We start from the raw sequence: 26,074 nt of genomic DNA on the forward strand, positions 1-26,074 counted from the left end.
AGTGCACACCAAGGTAATTGTGATTTATCCAACAAGCCACGTTTAGCACAAGCCAGCAGCCCAGCTTCACTTCAACAGGAATTTATAATGAGCTCTCAATCACCACCTTCCCTTTAAGAGCGTGAGAGAAAGGGGAGATTTAATTCAATTCAATACAAAAAGGAATAAAGTTGTTTCTTTAAGAATGAGGACGCTCCGTCCCACCGGGAGGTTTCAACTCGATAGCCTTCGGACCGCAATGGTAGTTCCCATCCGCATCCCCCTCTCCCTCCGCCTTGATTGGATTCGCCCAGTTTTGCTCGCAGAGCTTCTACGGACGAGACCACTCGCCACCGACTGATTTCATATTCGCCGCGTATCTCCCCCTTTCTTTACCGGTTGGTTGGTATTACCCCCCCTTAGAGGCTGCTAGGATTAGCCCGGCGCCTCTTTTCCGGTTCGACACCCCCGCGGACCTGTTCAAAATGGTCTCGCCCCGTAGAAATCGGTGTAGACATATCCGGGAGAGACCACTTCAGGGCTTCCAGAAGGGGAGGAACTAGGAAAGGAATCGATGGGGCTTCTCTGAATGTGGCTGATTGTGCATTAATCTGAAGGCAAGGAAAAAATAATTGTGCATGAAGGTAAAATGAGTAGGGGGGGGGCTCAGACTGCCGCCCCCAGGTTTGGTTGTAAGCCGGTCGCTTTCTGTGCTGCTCAAAAGGCTTTTGTGTGCATGCTGAATTAAACTGCATTTATTTATTTTTTTGCACTTCTTGAATAAGCCACGATTGGCTGAGCTCATGCTGGGCCTTACATCTGACACACGATTGAACCAACAACAGTGGCTTGAGTTTGCATAAATGATCAAACCATGTTTGCACGTTGATTTAGTGTAATGTGCAAATCTAGCAACAATACAGCACATCTGGGGTTTTAAGGAGCCTGGGGTTTTAGCAAATTGGGGCAACGTCCCTGGAGTAGAATTGCTACCAGGCTGGGTCTAGTCCAGTTTCTTTTTTAATTTCCCATAATGCCCCAGAGTGATGGGCGATGCATTATGGGAAATGAACTGGCTTCAGGTTTTGGATCAGAAAAATGTGTTAAGGTGTCCAAGTTAACCAATACGAGGCACTAGGTCAGTGGTTCTCAACCTGTGGGTCGGGACCCCATTTGGGGTCGAACGACCATTTCACAGGGGTTGCCAAACAACACAGTCCGCCATTTTTTTTCCCCCTTTTCCTTAGCTGTGCTACTCCCTTTTATTCTATTGGCTTTTGAAAGCCAATAGAATAGACTCTCTTGAATAGAGTCTAATTTTATTGGCTTTCAAAAGCCAGTAGGAATTGTCCAGGCTGTCTCTGCCCTGCTGAGCCCGCCAAAAGCCCCATTCTGCAAACGGTGCTGCACCAGTTGAGTAGTCCTCAACTTATGACTGGTTGAGTAGTCCTCGACTTACAACCGGTTGGGGGTCGCGACATTAAAAAGGCTGCACTGGGTGAATCTTTATATTCCTCCTGAATTTCCCTTGTGAGTTGTTGCCAGGATAATGTTTGGTATGTCTGCATCATTTCTCACCAGGTTGTAAAACCAGGTTCCACCTCTCTTTTGGCGCTAAAGCTGACCACACGTTCGAAACAAGCCATGATTAGCTCGGTCAAGTTTCTGGAAGATAAAATGGGGAGGACTTCGAATTGCTGGAAAATTGAAAACTTGCTTTAAAAAAATTGTATGGTTCGCTGTAAACTTAACGCTCCATCTGAAGGTCAGGTCTAGCTTAGACCTCAAGTTAGTTCTTCTCTTTAGGACTCTGGTTCCCATCATCCTCAGCTTGCCCGCTGCTTAGTTGAGCTGCAAACCTCACTGAGATTTCTTTTTTCAATTTCCTAGGATAGGTGATTAATTCCTCCCTCCCCTCTCTGAGACTTTTGGAGTCCAGTCAAGATGGTGAGTTCCCCGTTTCTGATCTTTGAGGAGGATCCTTCATGATGCTCCTCATGGCTTCCCCGAAGCTGCGTCTCTCGTCCTCAGCTACCTCTCTTTGGTTTCCCCCTCCAGCACGGAAGGCTGAAGGTGAAGACAACCGAAGAGCAAGCTGAAGCCAAACGCCTGGAACGGGAGAAGAAGCTGCACCAGTATGTGACGGCCACCAAGGCCATCTTTGAGAAGGTAAACACACGTGAGGCTGGGGCTCCCTCGTCTGCTCCTGGGACGAAAAGGAAGGTCTGGTTTGGATGGGGACATCTTGCCGTGTGGGCCTTCGAAATCCTGGCCCTTCTCGCTCGTTTGAAGAACTCTTAGTGTTGGGATGGATGGATGGAGAGGTGTGTGTGTGTGTGTGAGAGAGAGAGAGAGAGAGAGACAGAGACAGAGACAGAGACAGATATGGATGGATAGAGATAGACAGACAGACATGCATAGTGGATGAATGGATGGATACTGTAGATCAGTGGTTCTCAACCTTCTTAATGCCGCGACCCCCAACCGGTCGTAAGTCGAGGACTACTCAACTGGTCGTAAGTCGAGGACTACTCAACTGGTGCAGCACCATTTGCAGAATGGGACTTTTGGCGGGCTCACAGGGCAGAGACAGCCTGGACAATTCCTATTGGCTTTTGAAAGCCAATAGAATTAGACTCTATTCAAGAGAGTCTATTCTATTGGCTTTCAAAAGCCAATAGAATAAAAGGGAGTAGCACAGCTAAGGAAAAGGGGGAAAGAAATGGCAGACTGCATTGTTTGGCGACCTCCGTGAAATGGTCGTTCGACCCCAAATGGGGTCCCGACCCACAGGTTGAGAACCACTGCTGTAGATGGATGGATAGATATGGATAGAGATAGATACATATGGATGGATAGAGATAGATAAATAGATAGAGACAGACAGACAGACATGCATGCATAGTGGATGGATGGATGGATGGATGGATGGATGGATGGATGGATACTGTAGATGGATGAATAGATATGGATAGAGATAGATACATATGGATGGATAGAGAGATAGATAGACAGACAGACAGACATGGATGCATGATGGATGGATGGATCCTGTAAATAGATAGATAAAATGGACAAATAGATACAAAGGATGGATGCATGGCTGGATGGAGAGAGATGACAGAGACAGACAGGCAGACAGATAGGATGGATAGATGGGATGGAAGAACAAACAGACAGATAGATAAATGATGGGTGGATAGATATGATAAATAGATGGATGCGGGGGGATAGATTGCACTGCATAGTTTTGCTAGCAAATTGCCATTTTGAGGCAGCACAATTTTTTTTCAGTGTGCTTGGGGAAAAGCCTTAACAGAATTAGGAAGAGCCTTTGAAAGCTTTAAGGTTTTTGCGTGCCAAAACCTCCCTTTCATCTCAAATCACCCCCAGAAAGTTCCAGAAGAGGGTGATAGTGCCCTCTGAAGCCCTGGGAGGCAAAAAAGAAAGAAGATTTCATTTTTCGAAAGACGCAAAACAATGGCTTGTCCCAAATGGACCCAGATCAAGAAGCCAGACCAACATGACCTGCCAAACAGCTTTTGAGTGAAGGTTTAGCAAACATTGTCTGGAATCGGACAATGCAGTAAACCATCTAAGTTAACCAAAACTGACGCTTGTGTTTCCCGAACGTGCTGGGCCACAACAAACGACACAGTAGCTTATGGAGAAGGTGTGGTCAACACATGTTGTAGAGAGGGGCCCCATTTGCACAAAACATGGCACTTGGGCTGGTCTGGTGTGATTGTAGGCCCAGCCGTCGGGTGACTAGGCTTTGAAGTCACAATTCTGGGTTGTGCTGAGGGGATCTTTTTCACCCTTGGCGACTCACTTTAAGAGGGGTGGACTTCAACTCCCAGAATTCCTCAAACACGATTCTCACTCGGCGTTTTTTTCACTGTGACCATTTTGTGTATCGAGAGAATGTATTGTGCGGTTCTGCAATATCTTTTGGAAGGGCGTTTGTTTGTTCATGACCTGTTTAACTGAATTTGACCAGGAATATGATGAATGGAAAACACTGTAATTGTTTAAAATCGCTGCCAATTTCTTCCCTCTCTCTCGGTTTCTGTCCATCTTTACTCCTTCCCTTCTTTCCTTCCTTCTCTCTTCTTCCTTCCCCTCTCCTTCCCTCCCTCTCTCACCCACTTGCTTCCTTCTGTTTCCTTCCTCCCTCTGTCATCTTCCTTCCCTCCCTCCGTCTCCTTCCTTCCTCCCTCCCTCCTTCTGTCTCCTTCCTTCCTTCCTCCTATCTCCTTCCCTCTTCCCTCCCTCCGACTCCTTCCTCCCTCTCTTTCCTTTCTCCCTCCCTCTGTCTCCTTCCTTCTTTCTTCCCTCCCTCCCTCCATCTCCTCTCTCTCTCTCCCTCTCCTTCCTTCCTTCCTTCCTTCCTCCCTCTCTCTGTCTCTTTCTTTCCTTCCTTCCTCCATCTCCTTCCCTCCTCCCTCTGTCTCCTTCCTTCCTTCTTCCCTCCCTCCCTCCGTCTCCTCTCTTTCTCTCCCTCTCCTTCCTTCCTCCCTCACTCTGTCTCCTTCCTCCCTTTCTCCTTCTGTCTCCTTTCTCCCTCCCTCTGTCTCCTTCTTTCCTTCCTTCCTTCCTTCCTCTGTCTCCTTCCTTCCTCCCTCCCTCCCTCCTTCCTTTTTCCCATCTTCCTTCCATCTTCCTTCCCTCCTTCCTTTTTCCCATCTTCCTTTCTTTATTCCTTCCTCCCTTCCTCCCTCCCTCCTTCCTTTTCCCCATCTTCCTCGCTTCCTTTTCACATCTTTTTCCTCCCTCCCTCCCTCCCTGGGAGTTCAACTCCCACTTATCCTAAAGTACCCAAGGATGAGGAACACAGTTAAGGGGAAACCCCCCCCTTAAAAAAAACAACACCTTCCTTGCTTGGTGTGAGAAATAGGAGGGAGGCAGGGAGCGAAGGGGGTGGGGCACGCCGCCATCTTAACTTTCCGCTTCAGAGGAAACTGGGACAACTGGACAAGGAAGCTCTGGAGCTGACCAACCAGGTCCTCAGCGCCAATCCGGATTTTGCCACGCTCTGGAACTTTCGGCGAGAGATCGTCCTGTGTCTGGAGAAGGAAGAGTGAGTAGCGGGGAGGTGGGGAGGGCCGCGGGGAGGGGGAGGAGGGTCTCTCCGTGGACCAGGTCCCCGTGTCCGTATCTCCACCCCTTCCCATCTCCCGTCAGGAGCCCCGAGGAGATGCAAGCCCTGTGCAAGGCTGAGCTGGCCTTCCTGGAATGCTGCTTGAGGGTGAATCCCAAATCCTACGGCACCTGGCACCATCGCTGCTGGGTGATGGGGCACGTCCCGGAGCCGGATTGGGCCCGCGAGCTGGAGCTGTGCGGGAAGTTTTTGGAGATTGACGAGCGCAACTGTGCGTAGTTCTTTCCTTCCTCTCCCGGTGGCCCCCGACTAGCGAAGATAACAGAATACCGCTGGAAATTCAGGGCAGTCTTTCTCAAACATGGCAACTTTTAAGGCGTGTGGACTTCATTTCCCAGAATTCCCTCCCTGGCTGGGGGATTCGGGGAGATGAAGTCCACACGTCTTCAAGTTGCCATGTTGGAATAGAAGGACGATGAAGAGAGAAGGAGGGTTGGTCCAAGTTAAGTTTTGACCCTTCTCTGGGGCGCCCTCTGCAGTTCATTGCTGGGGATTCTGGGAGATGAAGTCCACATGTCTCAAACTTGCCATGTTTGACCCTTCTCTATGGTGTCCCCTGTTGTTCACTGCTGCGGATTCTGGGAAATGGTCCACACGTCTTAAAATTGGCATGTTTGACCCTTCCCTGTGGCGCCCCCTGCAGTTCACTGCTGGGGATTCTGGGAGATGAAGTCCACACGTCTTAAAATTGCCGTGTTTGACCCTTCTCTGTGGCGCCCCCTGCAGTTCATTGCTGGGGATTCTGGGAGATGAAGTCCACACGTTTTAAAGTGGCCGTGTTTGACCCTTCTCTATGGTGGCCCCTGTTGTTCACTGCTGGGGATTCTGGGAAATGGTCCACACGTCTTAAAATTGGCGTGTTTGACCCTTCTCTGTGGCGCCCCCTGCAGTTCACTGCTGGGGATTCTGGGAGATGAAGTGCACACGTCTTAAAATTGCTGTTTTGACCCTTCTCTGTGGCGCCCTCTGCAGTTCATTGCTGGGGATTCTGGGAGATGAAGTCCACATGTCTCAAACTTACCATGTTTGACCCTTCTCTATGGTGTCCCCTGTTGTTCACTGCTGGGGATTCTGGGAGATGAAATCCACATGTCTTAAAATTGCCGTGTTTGACCCTTCTCTGTTGCGCCCCCTGCAGTTCACTGCTGGGAATTCTGGGAGATGGTCCACATGTCTTAAAGTTGCCATGTTTGACCTTCTCTGTGGTGCCCCTTGCAGTTCACTGCTGGGACTACCGGCGTTTCGTGGTGCAGCGGTCCAAGGTGTTGCCCCAGGATGAGTTAACCTTCAGCGACAGCCTGATTACCCGGAATTTTTCCAATTATTCTTCCTGGCATTATCGCAGCCTGCTCCTCCCGCAGCTGTACCCTGATCCCCAGCACCAAGGCCGGATCCCGGAGGAAATCCTTCTGAAAGGTGGGAATCGGGAATGGAGGGGTGGGGGGAGGCATTGGGAGGGGACCCCCCCCCTTAGAAGAGGTTCAGGGTTTTCCTGGGGTGGGGTGGGGGGCTGACTTCCCCGGGAGGGAGGGAGGGAGATAGATAGATAGATAGATAGATAGATAGATAGATAGATAGATAGATAGATAGATAGATAGACAGACAGACAGACAGACAGACAGACAGACAGACAGAATTAGATGATAGATAGAATTAGATGATAGATAGAAGATGATAGATAGATAGATAGATACAATTAGAAGATATAAATAGATAGAATTAGATGAGATAGATAGATAGATAGATAGATAGATAGATAGATAGATAGATGATAGAGACAGATAGATATAGATACAATTAGATGATGTAGGTAGGTAGGTAGGTAGGTAGGTAGGTAGATAGATAGATAGATAGATAGATAGATAGAATTAGATGATAGAGATAGATAGATATAGATACAATTAGATGATAGAGGTAGGTAGGTAGGTAGGTAGGTAGATAGATAGATAGATAGATAGATAGATAGATAGATAGATAGATAGATAGATAGATAGATAGATAGACACAATTAGATGATATAGATAGATAGGTAAGGTAGGTAGGTAGATAATAGATGGTTATATATACAAACAATTAGATAGATTATAGATGATACAGAATTAGAAATAGACAGACAGACAGACAATTAATAATAAGGTAGATAGAGTTGAACTCCAAAGGTCTTAAAGTAAATAAGGTTGAGGAACCGATGTGTAGCCTATCCATTTCCCGCTGCTTGCTGCTTCTCATCAAAAGGCAAATAAACCATATTTCTGAACTGCTCTTCTCTCCTCTCTTGATCACCACCCCATCTCATTTTTGCTGCTTTTTGGTTTTCCTTTGAATCTCTTTATTTATTTATTTGAGTCTCTCGAACCCATGGTTGAATCCATGCCAGCCGTTCTTGCCAAACCCTCCAAAAGGAGCTGATTTTATCAGCCGGGGATGGTTCCCAGCTTTTGTGTAGGCTGCCCCGTTCATTTCCTTCTTCCTGATCGTCAGAAAGAAGCGCAAACTTCATCCTTCTCTTCATAACCGTGCACCGCCTTCCTTTAATTGTGCCGTAAATCATGTTTTGGACAGATTCTTTTATCCCAATTGAGCTTTGAGTGGCTTTATCAGATGTTCCTTTCTGAAAGGGGAGGAAAAAAAATCTGTTTTTCCCCCCCCCCCCTTTTAAAGGTCTGGCAACTCAGTCTGGGAAAGGGAGTTTTCCTCTTATTGTTATTAACTCTCACAAATCATTTCTGGGCAATGAAAAAGCATATCTGAAGTTTTGTGGGTTTTTTTACCTCAGAAGTATTTTTTAGGCAGGAGATCACTCCTTATTTTTTTGTGCCCTTGATCCCAAGTTCACCCTTCACATGGGCTATTATTTAACCTGCATGTTTTTCCTCACGTTGTTGGAATACGGGTAGTCCTCGACGTACGACGAGGCCAGAATTTCCACTCTTAAGCTAGGCGGTTAAGCGGGTCGCACCTGATTTTGTGGCTTTTTTTTTCCCCTATGGGGATTATAAGGGAATTGCTACTGTTGTTAAGTGGATCGCGCAGTCGTTAAATGAATCGGGCTTCCCCCCATTGACTTGGAAGCCGGCTGGGAAGGTCACAAATGGTGACCCCGGGACAGTTCAACTGTCCTAAATACAGGCCAGTTATCAATTTTGAGCAGGTGACTGGGGGGGGGGGAGATGCTGGACGGTCATAAGTGTGAGGACTGGTCATAAATCACTTTTTTTCAGGGCTAAACTTGAATGATGGCTGAATGAATGTTTGTAAGTCAACGACTGTAGCTACGGTATTTTTTCTTATCTACCTTCTCTTCACTTTTCTTTTTCTTTCCTTCTTCTCTTCTTTCTCTTTTTCTTCTCTTAACTTCTTCCTTTCTTTTTTCCTTCCATCTCTCTTCTCTCCTCTTCCTTTTCTGCTCTTAACTTTCCTTTCTTTTTCCTTCCTTCCTTCTTTTAACTTTTTCTTTTCTTCCTTCTCTTCTCTCTTCTCGTTTCCTTTTCTCTTTTTCTTCTCTTTTCTTCCTTTCTTTTTTCCTTTCTTTCTTTTTTCCTTCTTCCTTTCTTCCTTCTTTCCTTTTCCCTCCCCTCCTCTCCCCTCCTTTTCCTTCTTTTTTCTTTAAACCTCTTCCTTTCTTTTTTCTTCCCTCTCTTCTGTTCTCCTCTTCTTCTCTTCCTTCCTTTTTTCTTTCTTCCTTCTCTTCTTCTCCTTTTCTCTTTTTCTTCTAACTTTTCTTTTTCCCTTCCTTCTCTCTTCTCTCCTTTTCTCTTTTTCTTCTCCTTCCTTTCTTTTTTCTTCCTTCCTTCCTTCCTCTCCCCTTCTCTCCTCTCCTCTTCTTTCTTCTCTTAACTTCTTCCTTTCTTTTTCCTCCCTCTCTTCTTTCCTCCTCTTCTTCTCTTAACTTCTTCCTTCCTTCCTTTTTCCCTTTGAGCCCTGGTTCTCCTCTTAATCACCCCCCTCCAAAAATAATAATAATAATAATAAAAAGTTTGCGAAAGATTAAATAAACAGAGGGTAAGCTTCACAAATTCCTTTGCGCAAGGAGAGCATTAAAAGGTAATTAATCATAACCCTCTCCAGGGAGAGTGACAGTATCCAAGACAGGTTCCCTTTTAACCTCCACCTCCTCCTTTTTCTCATTCCCTTTTCAGCTCCTTTAGAAATAAGAAAAGGAACAAAAAAAAAAAAAGCCAAGCCAGCCACACCTGCCTGATCTCAACTTTCTCATGATCGAAAAATGTTGAGTGGTTTCTGTTTGCAAAAACCACGATAGCTACCATTCTCGGACTGCCAAAACTTGGCATAATCCCTGTGCACCCAATGCTTTAATTTTTTTTCTCCCCTGGAGCAATTTTACTTGTCTTTGTTTGTGTGTGTGGCTTTTTTTGGTCTGGGATGGTGCTGTCGTTCCACGCGAGGGAAAACGGGTGCTCAGCTCGGAACAAACCAGGATCCACCATCTTTTGGGGATGTCCACAAACGGGGCTATCCAAGAAGTAACATTAAGATTCGTCTCTCTCCTTGCCGGAGGGAGAATTCATCCTGCAGTTGAGTCTGGACCAGGTTTTCCCCCTGGGTTAAACGTCAGCTTTTGGAGAGTAGAAAATTGGTCGTTAAGTGGAGCAGCCGATAAGTGAGACATCCAAGAGTCGCCATTTGCGGCCTTTCCTGCCGGCTTCCCTATTGGTTGGGAAAATCACAAATGACGGTCAAATGTCTCCGGGACACTGCAACCATCCTAAATCCTTGCCAGTTGCAAGCACCCAAATTTACGGTCGTACATGCGAGGACCAGTCATTAAGTCACTTTTTTTCCAGTGCTGGAGTTGCTAGGATTACCTCCAATGTGGCACTTTGGATGTGAAAATGCTTCTTGTTGATATTTATGGCTAAAAATATCAGCTGTTTTTTGGCAGTTGCCAAGGATTCCAATTCGTCTTCTGGTCCTCTCTGTTTATTATTATTATTATTATTATTATTATTATTATTATTATTATTATTATTACTACTACTACTACTACTACTACTACTACTACTACTACTACTATCATCGTTATCATTATATATTAAATTTATGTGCAGCCCATCCCATTGTCAAGCAACTCTGGCTGGCTTAAAACATCATAATAAATATATATAACAATATAAAACCATGAAAATTGTTGTTGTTGTTGTTGTTGTTGTTATAAATTTATATGCAGCCCATCCATTGTCAAGCAACTCTGGGTGGCTTAAAACATCATAATAAATATATATAACAACATAAAACCATGAAAATTGTTGTTGTTGTTGCTATTATTATTATTATTATTATTAATTTATATGCAGTCCATCCCATTGTCAAGCAACTCTGGGTGGCTTAAAATATCATAATAAATATATATAACAACATAAAACTATGAAAATTGTTGTTGTTGTTATTATTATTATTATATAAAAATGGGTCTTCAAACTTGGCCCTTTTATGACTTGTGGACTTCAACTCCTGCTGGCTGAGGAATTCTGGGAGTTGAAGTCCACAAGCCAAAAAAGGGCCAAGCTTGGAGACCCCTGATATAAAACCATGAAAAATATTTAAAACATTTCGGGATAAGAATGAAAAGATTTGATCCGATCTTCTCTCTTCCAGAGCTGGAACTGGTGCAAAATGCTTTCTTCACGGACCCCAACGATCAGAGCGCCTGGTTCTACCACCGCTGGCTTCTGGGCAGAGGTAGGAGCCAGGCAGCCATCTTGTTTTCAGGGAAATTCAGCTCCAGGCAGATTCTGAGGAGGGGTTTTGTTTCAGGCCTCCCCAGGATAGGAAGGGGGCAGGGTGAGAGGTTTATCTCCAGATAAATCAAAATTATCCCCACAGAATCTTCCGGTTGCTGCTGAGGACATTGGAGGCCAAGAGAAATGAGGCTGAAAGTTAAAGGAGTTGGTGGTCTCTGAGCTTGGTAGTTTTCTTGCAGACGTTTCCTGACCCAGCTAGGAAACGTCATCAGTGCGAGGGTCAATATAGCACTACTAGTTCGGTCATGAAACGTCTGCAAGAAAACAACTCTTCCTCCATTTCTCCCTCCCTTCTGCTCTGCAATTCCCACACCATTCTAGCACTGATGATGTTATCTAGTTGGGTCGTGAAACGTCTGCAAGAAAACAACCAAGCTCAAGACCACTAAAAGCCCCACAGATCCTCCTCCTCTTCCTCCTCCCCTTCTGCTCTGCAATTCCCACACCATTCTAGTACTGATGATGTTACCTAGTTGGGTCATGAAACGTCTGCAAGAAAACAAGTAAGCTCAAGACCACTAAATACCCCACAGATATTTCTCCTCCTCCTCCTCCTCCTCTTCCATTTCTCCTTCCTGTCTGCTCTGCAATTCCCACACCCTTCTAGCACTGATGGCGTTACCTAGTTGGGTCATGAAACGTCCACAATAAACCAATCCAGCTCAGAGAGCACTGAGGACCCCCACAGTCTTTCTCCTTCTGCTCTCCTCCTCCTCCTCCTTCTCCTCTTCTTCCATTTCTCCTCCTCCTCCTCCACTCGGCACATCTCTCTCCCTTCTAGCCCTGATGCTGTTCTCTAGTTGGGTCATGAAACGTCTGCAAGAAAACCACCCAGCCGAGAAGCCACCAAAAACCCCACAGTCCAACCCTAATCTACAAATACTCTTTTTTTAAAAAGGGAGATTATTGATGCTCTCGTGAATTAGAAAGCTTTGCAGGCCCGGTGATCTCAACTCTCAGAATTTCCCTAACCAGCACCATCCCGCAGGGTAAAACTCCATATATCTGGCCCATGCTTCTGGTACAGGACAGCACTTATAAAAAAAAACCATCTTCCACTCCCCCGTTCAGATGCCTTTGTTTCCCACTCGGTTTCTGCTTAGGTGATCTGGAACCAACCATTCGCTGCGTCTACGTCAACAGGGAAAACACCTCCCTGGCAGTGGCCTTCTCTCATCCTGTGGCGGTGAGTTCCAAAGGCTGTCGAGGAAAAAAAAAAGATTTTTCAGAAGTCTGCTGGCCGGGCTGACCGTTTCCCTCTCTCCTTTTTTAGGTGGCTCCAGCATCTCATGACCTGATCGTTTTCGGAGATGAGTCCCCGCTGGTGGTCCGCTGGCGCACGCCGGACGGAAAAAATAAACCCGGACTTATGTGGGTATCTTTTGAAACTTAGCTGGACTGTGGAGGAGCTACTGATGGATTTCTGGGGAGCAGAGAAACAAAGGGGGGGGGGTGTTCTTTAGTTGCATATGCTTAAAGTAGCCAGGCTGCCTTTAAAATTAAATCTATGCAGGCAGTCCTCGACTTAACCGCAGTTTGTTTAGTGACCGTTTGCAATTGCAACGGCACTGAAAAAGGGGACTTAAGACCTTTTTTTCACACTTAATTACCATTGTGATAACGTCATGTGATCAAATCGTGATTCCCTTTTGCAACCCCCTGACAAGCAAAGTCAATGGAGATGCCAGATTTACTTAACAACCAGATTACTAACTTCACAACTGCAGTGATTTACTGAACAACCTAATCAGGATAGATCTGGAAGGGACTTTGGAGGTCATCTAGTCCAACCCCCTGCGCAAGACCCCAGACCACTTCAGACAAATGGTTGTTCAGTCTGTTCTTAAAAACCTTCAGACAATTAGAATAGAATAGAATAGAATAGAATAGAATAGAATAGAATAGAATAGAATAGAATAGAATAGAATAGAATAGAATTAGAATATATGGAATTAGAATAGAAATAAGGAATAGAATAGAATAGAATAGAATATATGGAATTAGAATGGAAATAAGGAATAGAATAGAATATATGGAATTAGAATAGAATAGAATAGAATAGAATAGAATAGAATAGAATAGAATAGAATAGAATAGAATAGAATAGAATTAGAATAGAAATAAGGAATAGAATAGAATAGAATAGAATAGAAATTGGAAGGGACCTTGGAGGTCGTCTAGTCCAACCCCCTGCGCAAGCAGGAGACCCTAAATCACTTCAGACAAATGGCTGTCCAATCTCTTCTTAAAAACCTCCCGTGTGGGAGCACCCACAACTTCAAGTGGCAAGCTGTTCCACTGGCTAATTGTCCTCAAATGTTACGAAGTTTCTCCTTAACTCCAGGTTGCTTCTCTCCTCGATCAGTCTCCATCCGTTGCTTCTTCTCCTGCCTTCGAGTGCTTTGGAAAATAAGTTGACCCCCTTCCCCTTTGTGGCAGGCCCTCAAATACTGGAATACTGCTATCACGTCACCCCTAGTCCTTCTTTTCTCTAGACCGGCCATACCCAATTCCTGCAACCAACTGTATGTAACAAGACACGTCGTGAAATGGGACAAAACTCAAATGAGCAACTGTATGTCTTGCCTGGCAATAGAAATTTTGGGCTGGGTTGCGGTCGTACGTCAACAACTACCCGTAAATGCAACACACACTTGTCAGCCTGTCGGCTTATGCTCAAATGCTGTATCTTGCAGAAATCCAGGCATTTTTAATTTGTATATTAACCAGGGGAGATCGGGGTGGATTTAATGGCTCTCCGGAGATCAGGTTAGGGGAGGTGCATCTTAAGAGCGCACATGGAAGGTCAAAAGGAGGAAAGAATTGCAAAGAGATGATATCAAACTTCTGCAGGAATCCTGCTCAACAGACTCTGCGGGAATGCTTTATTTCCATTTTAGGAAACTCCTAAAGTGGTGTTCCTCAATCTGGGCCACTTGAGGAATCCCTCTTCAAATGGCCCAGGTGGAGAAACACCACTTTAGGAGTTTCCTAAAATGGAAAAAAGTCTGTTGAGCAGGATTCTTGCAGAAAAATGGGCAGGATCAAAGGAATTCCAACTATAGCAATTGATTCCTTTTTAGAATGATGGACTTCAAAGAGCTAATTGCTGTTGCTAAAACCCGGGTATTGTGTATTTTCGCTTACTTTGTGTGGTTCTTTTGAACGAACTTGGTGTGGTCCAGCCAGGAGGCAGCCGTTTTATTTGAGAGCAAAGAACGCTCAAGGTGGCTGTTTACAAGGCTAAGCGAATCGCTGTCATTAAGCGAATCGCACGGTCATTAAACGAATCTGGTCTGACGTTAGTAGCCAGCTGCGAAGGACACAAATAGGGGTCACAGGACCCAGGGACGCTGCAATTGTAGTTACTACGTGGTGGGTTGCCAAGCATCTAAATTTTAATCGCAGGACTGTGAGGGGGACGGTCGTAAGTGTGAGGACCCTGCATCCGCCCCTTTTTTTCACGGTCGTTGTAACTTCCAATGGTCACTAAACGAAGACAATTGAGTCCCCAAATTCCCGTTCCTAAGCGAGAGCCTTGTGAAGCGAGTTTTGCCCCACTCTTTCTCGCCACCGTCATTAAGTGAATTGCGGCGATTGTTCCGTTAGGTAACAGGTCAAGTAAATCCAGCTTCTTCCATCAACTCTTGTCAGAAGGTCACAAAAGGGGACACCGGGGACGCGGCAATCTGTCATAAATATGAACCGGTTGTCCTTTTGAAGTTTGATCACGTGACCCTGGGGAATGCTGCAACGGTTGTAAGTGTGAAACACGGCCATAAGTCACTTTGTTCTTTGTTGCAACGTCAAGCGGTCACTAAACAAATTGTCGTAAGTAAATTGGGTATGTCTAGCGCAGGGGTAGGCAACTTTGGCTCTTTTATGATTGGTGGACTTCAACTCCCAGAATTCCTGAGCCAGCATGCCTCAGCTTGGAATCCTCTCCTTTTCCCCTCAGCGTGGCTGGCTCAGGAATTCTGGGAGTTGAAGTCCACCAGTCATAAAAGAGCCAAGGTGGCCTTCCTCTAGCCTAGGCCTAGGACGCTTTATGGCTCGTGGACTTCAACTCCCAGAATTCCTGAGCCAGCCTGGCTCAGCATGGAAACCTCCCTCTCCCCTCAGCATGGCTGGCTCAGGAATTCTGGGAGTTGAAGTCCACCAGTCATAAAAGAGCCAAGGTGGCCTACCTCTAGCCTAGGCCTAGGCCGCTTTATGGCTCGTGGACTTCAACTCCCAGAATTCCTGAGCCAGCCTGGCTCAGCATGGAAACTTCTCCCTTTCCCCTCAGCGTTGCTGGCTCAGGAATTCTGGGAGTTGAAGTCCACGAGTCATAAAAGAGCCAAGATGGCCTACTCCTGGTCTAGTCTAAGGAAGAGAAGGACGAGGGGTGACATGATAGCAGTCTTCCAATATTTGAGGGGCTGCCCCATAGAAGAGGCAGTCAAGCTATTCTCCAAAGCCCCTGAAGGCAGGACAAAAAGCAATGGATGGAAACTCACCAAGGAGAAAAGCAACCTAGAACTAAGGAGAAATTTCCTGACAGGACAATTAACCGGCGGAACAGCCTGCCACCAGAAGTTGTGAATGCTCCAACACTGGAAGTTTTTAAGAAGAGACTGGACAGCCATTTGTCTGAAATGGTATAGGGTTTCCTGCCCGAGCAGGGGGTTGGACTAGATGACCTCCAAGGTCCCTTCCAACTTTATTATTATTAAGTCGAGGACCGCCTGCATAAGAAGCGGGGGGAGGCAGCTGCATTTGCCTTGTTCCAGAATGTTGTTGTTGATTCCTTAAATCCGGCCATTTTGCCAGCTGTGTGACTTGCCAACATCTGCCCTCAATGATCATTGGCCTCAACACACTTTTCGGGTCCTCTGGGCTGAAGGACATGTGCAGAAGGAATGTGTCCTCTTCAAAGGTGATGCAACTGTACACATACACACACACACACCCTGTAACCTCTACCCCCCCACACACCCGATTTTCCTGCTTCCACTGGACCCCTCACCCCCTCTTTCTTCTCCGCAGGCCACAAGGACTGCTGGAACCAGGATTCGGTGACCGAGGAACAGGTGTTCAGGTAAAGGGGTGGCCCAGATCTCAGGATGGGGGCCTTGGGCTGGGTTCACACAACACGCTAAACGAGGGAGAAGCAAGTTGGGAGTCTCAGCAAAAGATACAGGCCAGAGTTTATCGGATTGAGCAACCAGGAAGTCAGGTTAACGATGCACAGAGCAAAAAGGTTAGCTGGTTAGTGTCTGGGTGGATGTGGGTCCTTTCTTCTTTTCCTAATCTATGGAACGAAAGCTGTCTTTGCAAAGTGCTTCCCAGAATGCTGGCTAGGGAACTCTGGGAGTTGTAGTCCATTCATACTGGTTGGAAAATTCTAGCAGTTGAAAACTACCCATATTGGCTAGGGAACTCTGGGAGTAGAAGTCCAAGATGACTAGGGAATTCTGGGAGTCCAAGTTGGCTAAGGAATTCTAGGAGTGGAAATCTATCCAAGATGGCTAGGGAACTCTGGGAGTTGTAGTCCATTCATACTGGTTGGAAAATTCTAGCAGTTGAAGACTACCCATATTGGCTAGGGAACTCTGGGAGTGGAAGTCCAAGTTGACTAGGGAATTCTGAGAGTGGAAGTCCAAGCTGGCTAGGGAACTCTGGGAGTGGAAGTCCATCCAAGTTGGCTAGGGAATTCTGGGAGTGGAAGTCCATTGACTTGAACTACTATTATTAGTTGGAAGGGACCTTGGAGGTCATCTAGTCCAACCCCCTGCTCAGGCAGGAAACCCTACACCATTTCGTACAAATGGCTGTCCAGTCTCTTCTTAAAAATTTCCAGTGTTTTTAAGGAATTCTGGGAGTGGAAGTCCATCCAAGATGGCTAGGGAACCCGGGCAGTTGTAGTCCACCCATCTTAAAATGGCCGCCTTTGAGAAACACCGCTTTAGGGTACAACTCTTCTAAATGCCGATTTGACTCGCTGATTTTTGCCTAATGAAAACAAGAGGCCTGGTAATCTCCACTTAGCGCCACAGAAACTCCTGTGGGGAAGCCAGGCAGCTAATCCACCTCTAATAAGCCTTCAGTCACCGCAGCCAATTTTGGCAACAACGCACAACAGCAAAGAGAGAAGGCGGAAGCGGCACCTCGTTTGAGAAAACAACACGACCGTTGTGCAGCCTGCACCACAGCTCAGCCCAAACCGTTGTGCAGCCTGCACTACAGCTCAGCCCAAAGTTTCTTTCCGTTGCTAAACGAGACAGCTGTGAGGTGACTTTTGCCCCATTTCACGACTTTTCTTGCCAAAGTGGTTAAGTGAATCCCTGCGGTTGTTAAGTGAGGACAGGGGCAGGCAACCTTGGCTCTTTGATGACTCGTGGACTTCAACTCCCAGAATTCCTGAGCCAGCATGGGGGAACTATGGCCCCCTTTAGGACTCGTGGACTTCAACTCCCAGAATTCCTGAGCCAGCATGGGGGAACTATGGCCCCCTTTAGGACTCGTGGACTTCAACTCCCAGAATTCCTGAGCCAGCATGGGGGAGCTATGGCCCCCTTTAGGACTGGTGGACTTCAACTCCCAGAATTCCTGAGCCAGCATGGGGGAACTATGGCCCCCTTTAGGACTGGTGGACTTCAACTCCCAGAATTCCTGAGCCAGCATGGGGGAACTATGACCCCCTTTAGGACTCGTGGACTTCAACTCCCAGAATTCCTGAGCCAACAGCTTGGAAACTTCTCCCTTTCCCCTCAGCATGGCTGGCTGAGGAATTCTGCGAGTTGAAGTCCACAAATCATCAAAGGGCCATAGTTCCCTCACGCTGGCTGAGGAATTCTGCGAGTTGAAGTCCACGAGTCCTAAAGGGGGCCATAGTTCCCCCATGCTGGCTCAGGAATTCTGGGAGTTGAAGTCCACCAGTCATAAAAGAGCCAAAGTTGCCTAACCCAGAGTTAGGAACAAAGGTTGTGAGGTGAACCTGGCGTCCCATATTGACTTTGCTTGTCAGAAGGGGAATCACATGATCCCAGGACACTGCAACCGTCATAAGTACATGCCAGTTGCCAAGTGTCCGAATTTTGATCACGGGGAAGTGCTGCGACAATTGTTCAGTGTGAAAAACAGCCCTAACTCACTTTTTTTTCCCGTGCCGTTGTGACTTCAAACGGACGCTAAATTAATGGTCGTACTTCAAGGACTCCCTGTGCATCTTTGTCTGTGCCAGACCTTCACACACACACAAAGACACACAAAAACATACACAGAGAGAGACGTATTACAGGTAGTCCTCAAGTTACGACTGCAACTGAGCCCAAAGTGGCTGTTCAGTAAAACATTGGTCAAGTGAGTTTTGCTCCATTTTACGACTTTCCTTGCATCGTTGTTAAGTGAGTCCCTGCAGTGGTTAAGTTAGCAACACGGTTGTGAAGGGAATCCGGCTTCCCCCATTGATTTTAATAATAATAATAACAACAACAACAACAACAATAAATTTGGAAGGGATCTTGGAGGTCATCTAGTCCGACCCCCTGCTCAGGCAGGAAACCCTATCCCATTTCAGACAAATGGCTCTCCAGTCTCTTCTTAAAAACTACCAGTGTTGGAGAAGGGAGGGAGGGAAGGAAGGAAAGAAAGAAAAAAAAGAATAACAGACTCAGAAGGGACTTGGGAGATCATCTAGTCCAACCCCCTGCTCAGACAGGAAACCATTTCAGACCAAAGGCTGTCCAGTCTCTTCTTCAAAACTTGTTTCTGTTCTCGGTCCTCTTCCGTTCTTGGGCACCCAGAGCCCGTTCTCTCAGCCCCAGGGCGGACCGAGATCTTGCCGTGAGCTGGCCAAAGGGGAAACCGAGTCAGCGGGGGTGATTTATTGGCCAACTGACGGCACGAGTCAGGCTTCCTTCAGCCGGGGAAGGGCTGTGAGCCGTGCCTGACTCATCGGAGCAAGGCCCGCTCACCAGGGTTAATAAGTTGGGAGATGCGCGCATGGCGTGTTCAAGGGGGGGTGACGTCATGGGTGGAGGGTGGGGTGAGCCAGTTCGGATTGGGGTGCCCTGAGCCACACAACGCTGAAAATTGGGGAGGGGGGGGAAGTAGGCCCTGGCATCATGGTTGCAGCCAAGGGGCTGCAAGGCAGCCCAGGGGTTAAAAATCGGGGTCTGGCCAGGAGGGGGGGGGTTCAGCAACTTGGAGACGGGTGGACTCCCAACTCCCAGAATTCCCCAGCCAGCATGGGTGGATTTCAACGGCCCAGAATTTTCGGGTTCCGAATTTAGTTTTTTTTTTCTCTCGGTTGGTTTTTCTGGGAATCGTGAGAATGCGTTGTTTGGCATTCTGAAAAAGGGTTTATCTGTTCGTGATCTGTTTAATGAATTGGATCAGATGTTGGGTGAATCGGTTGGAAGAGAGAGGGGTTCATAATGGCCAGCCCTTCTTTCTTTCCTTTCTTCCTTCCTTCCTTCCTTCCTCTCATTCCCATCTCCTCCTTCCTTCCTTCTTCTCTCTCCCTTCTTTCCCATCTTCCTTCCTTCTTCCCTCCCTCCCTTCTTTCCTTCCTCTCATTCCCATCTCCTCCCTTCTTTCCCATCTTCCTTCCTTCCTTCTTCCATTTCTTCCTTCCCTCTTCCTCCCCTTGCCTCCTTCCTTCCCTCCCTCCCTTCCTCCCTCCCTCCCTCCTTCCTTTCTTCTTCCCTCCATTCCTCCCTCCCTCTCTTCTTTCCGATCTTCCTTCCTTCTTCCCTCCCTCCCTCCCTCCCTTTCTTCCTCCTTCCCATCTCCTTCCTTCTTCCTCCCTCCCTTCCTTTCTTCCTTCCTTCCCTCCCATCTTTCCTTCCTCTCATTCCCATCTCTTTTCTTCCTTCTCCCACCCTCCCCATCTTCCTTCCTTCTCTCCCATCTTTCCTTCCCCCTTCCTTTCTTCCTTCCCTCCCTCCCTCCCATCTTTCCTCCTTCCCTCCCTCTCTTTTCTCTCCCTTTTCTCCTTCCTTCCCTGTTAACAAGCGCCCAGCACTTGCTTCCCCTCCCATTTCATGCTGTGGCTGAGTTTTCCCTAAGGGCTACTCCCTTCCTGACCTCCTGCCTCCTTCTCCTGCCCCAGGTGCGAGTTGTCCGTGGAGAAGTCAACCGTGCTGCAATCTGAGCTGGAATCCTGCAAGGAACTGCAGGCCTTGGAGCCGGAGAACAAGTGTAGGTTGATAAGAGCTACTTCGCTCCCACTCGACGTGGGTGGATCCTGAGAAGAGACCCTAACAGTAGCGTCAAATGTTTTTGCTAAGTTACTAGGCCTTAAGACTGTACTAAGCATCTGTAGAACGAAATTCTTTTGCGCTTCCCCGCAGCTCTCTCTCATCCAGAAAAATATGCGGAATAAAGGAAGCTCGTGTGAATGAACGAGCAGCACTGATTTGAGGTCGGGGGATCGCTTGATTCAAGCTGAATCTCTCCTTTTTTCCTCCTTAGGGTGTCTCCTGACCATCATCCTCCTCATGAGAGCTTTGGACCCCTTGGTGTATGAGCAGGAGACCCTCCGTTACTTTGCTGCCTTGAAGGTCAGCCCGGGACAGACACACCGAAGGCTGGTGTCAAATCACACTTTGTTCGGAAGCTGGCCTTGCGCATGTAGCATGCAACATCTTCCCTCAGCAGCTGGGGATTCGGGTCACTGCCCTCCCGGTGCACCCCAAGAAGGTCAGGCTGGAAAAAGCCACCCACTCCCCACCCCGTCTCGGTGGGATGCCTTCTGGCGACGAAACAGCACCCCTGAGCACGTGCAGAGCTCTCCCACTTTCTTCAGCCCCCTTTGCTTCTTCTCACATACATCCAATAGAGCAGTGGTTCTCAACCTTTTAATGCCGCGACCCCCCAACCGGTCGTAAGTCGAGGACTACTCAACCGGTCGTAAGTCGAGGACCACTCAACTGATGCAGCACCGTTTGCAGAATAGGACTTTTGGCGGCTCAGCAGGGCAGAGACAGCCTGGACAATTCCTGTTGGCTTTTGAAAGCCAATAGAATTAGAGTCTATTCAAGAGAGTCTATTCTATTGGCTTTCAAAAGCCAGTAGAATAAAAGGGAGTAGCAAAGCTAAGGAAAAGGGGGGGAAAATGGCAGACTGCGTTGTTTGGCGACCCCCGTGAAATGGTCGTTCGACCCCAAATGGGGTCCCGACCCACAGGTTGAGAACCACTGCAATAGAGGGAAATTAACAGAAAGCTCCCTGGCTTACAAATTAATTGGAAAAAACATCTCAGGATATCTTAGCAAGATTCTGGGACCGTATGTGTTTTTCATCCTCGGCTACTTTAAGAGGGGTGGACTTCAACTCCCAGAATTCCCTAGCCAGCGAAGATTTTTACCAGAATTCAATACAGATAAAGAACACGTGTGGCTAGACCGCCTTTGTCACATTTTTTTAATAAACTTTCTTAATAGATGGTGGGAATTCAGTCCACGTAATATATCTTGACTTCAGCAAAGTGGAGAAAAAGTCCAGGGAATTCTGGGAGTTGAAGATTTCCCCATTTTAAAGTATGCTGGCTGAGGAATTCTGGGAGTTGAAGTCCACCCATTTTAAAGCCTGCTGGCTGAGGAATTCTGGGAGTTGAAGTCCACCCATTTTAAAGCCTGCTGGCTGAGGAATTCTGGGAGTTGAAGTCCACCCATTTTAAACTTTGCTGGCTGAGGAATTCTGGGAATTGAAGTCCGCCCCTCTTCAATCAAGCTGGCTAGGGAATTCTGGGACTCGAAGTCCCTCCCCCCCCCATTTTAAAGCAAGATACAGTATTAACCTTGTGAATCCTAAAGCTTCCTCCTTCCGTTATGTATTCAAGAGGGACAGTAAATAATATTTATAGGTTACTTATATGTAAAGGTGTAAGTCTGTATATATGTTGTATATAGTATGTTTTAAATGTGTCTTACGTACGTGTACACTTTGAGAGCAAGCAACTAAATTTCATTTTTAATGTGTGCCGTTGTGCCCACAGGGAAAAAAATGACAATAAAGGTTATCTAATCTAATCTAATCAGTCTGGCTGGGGAATTCTGGGACTTGAAGTCCCCTCATTTTAAAGCACAGTGGCTAGGGAATTCTGGGATTGAAGTCCCCTCATTTTAAAGCACAGTGGCTGGGGAATTCTGGGACTTGAAGTCCACCCCTCTTCAAGTTGCCACGGGTGAGAAACACTGCGGTGGCTTTACACAACATGGATCCATCTGGATAGGTTGTCTTGTCTGTTTTGTTGCTGCTACCCTGGCGATGCTCCCATGCTAACCTCTGGTTCTCCTCCCACAGGCCGCAGACCCCATGCGCTCCTCATATCTCAATGACCTACGGAGCAAGTTTCTCATTGAGAACAGTGTCCTCAAGATGGAGTACGCCGATTCGCGCGTGGTGGACCTCTCCCAGAAGGTACTTGACAAGAAGTCCTCAATGGAACCGCATCTACAGGGAGGGAAGTGTGTAGTGGGGTGCCCCAGGGCTCTGTTCTAGGCCCAGTGCTCTTCAACATCTTCATCAACGATTTGGATGAAGGGATAGATGGGGAACTCATCAAATTTGCAGATGACACCAAGCTGGCAGGAATAGCCAACACTCCAGAAGACAGGCTTAAGACACAGGAGGATCTGGACAGACTTGAACACTGGGCGCTATCTAACAAAATGAAATTCAAGGGTGAAAAGTAAGGTTCTACATTTAGGCAAGAAAAAACAGATGCACAGGTATAGTATAGGTGGTTCTTTGCTCAATAGTAGCAACTGTGAGAGGGACCTCGGAGTCCTAGTGGACAATCCCTTAAATAGGAGCCAGCCGTGTGCTGCATCTGCCAAAAAGGCCAACACAGCGCTGGGCTGCATTAACAGAGGGATAGAATCAAGATCATGTGAAGTATTAATACCACTTTACAACGCCTTGGTAAGGCCACACTTGGAATACTGCATCCAGTTTTGGTCACCACGATGTAAAAAAGATGTTGAGACTCTAGAAAGAATACAGAGAAAAGCAACAAAGATGATCAGGGGACTGGAAGCTAAAACATAAAGAACGGTTGCTGGAATTGGGGATGTCTAGTTTAACGAAGAGAAGGACGAGGGGGGACATGATAGCTGTGTTCCAATATCTCAGGAGCTGCCCCAAAGAAGAGGGAGTCAAGCCATTCTCCAAAGGGCCTGAAGGCAGGAGAAGAAGCAACGGGTGGAAACTAACCAAGGAGAGAAGCAACCTAGAACTCGGGAGAAACTTCCTGACAGTGAGAACAATTAACCAGTGGAACAACCTTGGAGGTCATCTAGTCCAACCCCCTGCTCAGGCAGGAAACCCTATACCATTTCGGACAAATGGCTGTCCAGGCTCTTCTTAAAAACTTCCAGTGTTGGAGCATTCACCGCTTCTGGAGGCAGGTTATTCCACTGGTTAATTGTTCTAAGTCAAGAAGTTTCTCCTTAGTTCTAGGTTGCTTCTCTCTTTGGTTAGTTTCCATACGTTGCCTCTTGCCCTGCCAGCCACTTCCTCTTTTTGCAGCTTTCCAGGAAATTGGTCAATAAGCTAAAATAAGAAATGAGATGGGCCAACTTCCCTGCTTTAAAAGTTGTTAGCAAATGCGGTGGGTCTGGGCTAATAATTAAAAAAAAAGTCCCAATTATTTTCTCCCCAAGGCGGAACCAGATTTAAGTTCTGCGGTGTGGAAAGGCAATTTTGGGGCTGCTTTTTGGGGGGGGGGGCTTTGTGAAAATCAGATGGAAGGACAGATGGAGGGCTGGTTGAGGGGAGGTATCACCTACACCGCCCTCTTGCTAATTACTTGTCGGTTCGGCGCCGTCGTAACTCTGAACGGTTGCTAAATGAACCGTGTGCGACAACGGAAAGGAGCTGTGCTGGGCCGGATACCGTGGAGAGGACATGCCTATCAAAGTCACAACTGAACGGTTAAAATAACAGACCACAAATTTTGTTGTTGTTGTGTGTTTTTTGCTTTCCTCAGAGCCTGACCAGTCTCTGCCACCTGGAACACCTGTTGTTGGTCACACACCTGAATCTCTCTGACAATCTTCTCTCTGCCTTGCCCCCCACGCTGGCCATGATGCGCTGCCTCGAGGTAAGCCCCCCCCTCTTATTTTACAGCTCGGCTTCCTGGTGCCCCCCCCAACAGAGCCCTGGACCCATCAGCCACTGCTTCAGGGCTCAGCACAGGTGATCCTCAAGCTAAAGCCATTCATTTAGGCCAGGGATAGGCCACCTTGGCTCTTTTATGACTCGTGGACTTCAACTCCCAGAATTCCTGAGCCAGCCGCGCTGAGGGGAAAGGGAGAGGTTTCCAAGCTGAGCCAGGCTGGCGGAGGAATTCTGGGAGTTGAAGTCCACCAGTCCTAAAGGGGGCCATAGTTCCCCCATGCTGGCTCAGGAATTCTGGGAGTTGAAGTCCACCAGTCATAAAAGAGCCAAGATTGCCTACCCCTGCTCTAAACTAATAAAGTCTACATTAATTAACATTAATTATGCTTTCATATGTTCCTCTAACTGAAGGGTCTTCAAACTTGGCTCTTTTATGACTCGTGGACTTCAACTCCCAGAATTCCTGAGCCAGCATGGGGGAACTATGGCTCCCTTGAGGACTTGTGGACTTCAATTCCCAGAATTCCTGAGCCAGCATGGCTCAGCTTGGAAACCTCTCCCTTTCCCCTCAGCGTGGCTGACTCAGGAATTCTGGGAGTTGAAGTCCACGAGTCATAAAAGGGCCAAGGTTGCCTACCCCTGATTTAGGGAATGTTCACAGTTACGACAGCAATGGGGGGGGGGAAATGACTTAACCAGTCCTCACAGTTACGACCGTTGTAGCTTCCCCGTGTTAACGTGGTCGAAAATTCAGGCCACCGGCGCGTATTTACGACGGTGGTCACCTGATCGCCATTGGCGACCTTCCAAGCCAGCTTCCGATCAAGCAAAGTCATTTGGGGAAGCCGGATTCATTTAACGACCGTATGATTCACTTAACGACGGGGGGAAGTCATCAAGTTGGGCACGACTCATTGAACAAGCCCCTCCCCCTTGCTCAGCAATGGAAATTCGAGTCCCTGGGGTGGTCCAAAAGTGAGGACTACCTATGAGCTGTACAGGTAAGTCCCCGACTTATGTCGGAAGGTCGCCAAAGGGGATCCCGTCACCCCAGAGCACTGCAACCGTCATAAGTACAGGCCCATTTCCAAGCCTCTTCATTTTGATCACGTGACCCCAGAGAGGCCACGACGATCGTAAGCGTGAAAACCGGTCGCAAGTCACTTTTTCCAGTGGCGGCATAACCATGAACCGTCGTAAGTCGAGGACCACCTGGGTCTCTTGATTCTCTGCTTTCTCCCACCCGTCCCCCCAGGTGATGGAGGCCGACAACAACCAGATCGAGAGCCTGGAAGGGCTGCCCCCTCTGCCTTGTCTGGAGGAACTCTCTCTCCGCAACAACCGTATCCTGGCGGGCGGGCCAAGGCCGGTCCTGAAGGGGGGGGGAGAAATTAACGGGCAGTGGGTTGGGGTATCTTTGAGCAGAGCTCTCCTTGACTCGTTTTGCGTCCGTCAGGCATCCAGCGAGCCTCGGCCCTCAGGAGTCTGGCCACTTTCCCTGCCTTGGCTCAGCTCAACCTGCAAGGAAACCCCCTGTGTGAGACCCCCGGGGTCCGGTCAGAGCTGGCCAGTCTGCTGCCCAAGGTGACCACCATCCTCCTCGCCTGATTTCCCCCGGGTGGGGGCAGACAGCAGCGCCCGAGACCCTTAATTTATTGAAAATTAAAAGCAACCCAATCAGAGGCTTTGTGCTGTGAGTTTTATTTTATTATTTTATTTTATTTTATTATTTTATATTTTATTATTTTAATTTATTTTATTTTATATTTTATTTTATTATTTTTCTTTTCTTTTATATTTTCTTTTATTTTTCTTTTATTTATTTTCTATTTTATATTTTATTTTATTTTATTATTTTATATTTTATTTTATTTTATATTTTATTTTATTATTTTTTATTTATTTTATTTTATATTTTATTTTATTTTTCTTTTCTTTCATTTTTTCTTTTATTTATTTTCTATTTTCTATTTTATTTTATTATTTTATTTTTTTAATTTTATTATCTTATATTTTCTTTTATTATTTTAATTTAATTTTATTTATTTTATTTTATATTTTG

At 46.9% G+C, this 26,074-nt stretch overlaps 1 protein-coding gene across 3 annotated transcripts; it reads left to right on the forward strand.

Moving 5' to 3' along the window:
- The first annotated feature begins 230 nt into the window (after positions 1–230).
- RABGGTA (Rab geranylgeranyltransferase subunit alpha) lies at positions 231–25,694 on the forward strand. 3 transcript variants are annotated; one of them, XM_039338034.1, is made up of 17 exons: positions 231–377; positions 1,870–1,926; positions 2,038–2,148; positions 4,935–5,059; positions 5,164–5,351; positions 6,359–6,556; positions 10,757–10,840; positions 12,006–12,088; positions 12,176–12,277; positions 15,715–15,820; positions 15,931–15,982; positions 20,000–20,088; positions 20,362–20,450; positions 22,195–22,311; positions 23,882–23,995; positions 25,268–25,355; positions 25,469–25,694. In XM_039338034.1, the coding sequence occupies exons 2-17, from the start codon at positions 1,924–1,926 to the stop codon at positions 25,618–25,620; spliced, it is 1,701 nt and encodes a 566-aa protein (XP_039193968.1). In that variant the 5' UTR covers positions 231–377; positions 1,870–1,923; the 3' UTR covers positions 25,621–25,694. The 3 variants fall into 3 exon arrangements, with proteins under 3 accessions (XP_039193968.1, XP_039193966.1, XP_039193965.1); XM_039338032.1 differs by lacking the exon at positions 231–377 and adding an exon at positions 414–623; XM_039338031.1 differs by lacking the exon at positions 231–377 and adding an exon at positions 414–596.
- The last annotated feature ends 380 nt before the right edge of the window (positions 25,695–26,074 follow it).

The sequence above is a fragment of the Crotalus tigris genome, unplaced genomic scaffold (assembly GCF_016545835.1).
Source record: "Crotalus tigris isolate CLP2741 ecotype Arizona unplaced genomic scaffold, ASM1654583v1 scf7180000017690.20705106771:4171800, whole genome shotgun sequence".
Lineage (NCBI taxonomy): Eukaryota > Metazoa > Chordata > Lepidosauria > Squamata > Viperidae > Crotalus > Crotalus tigris.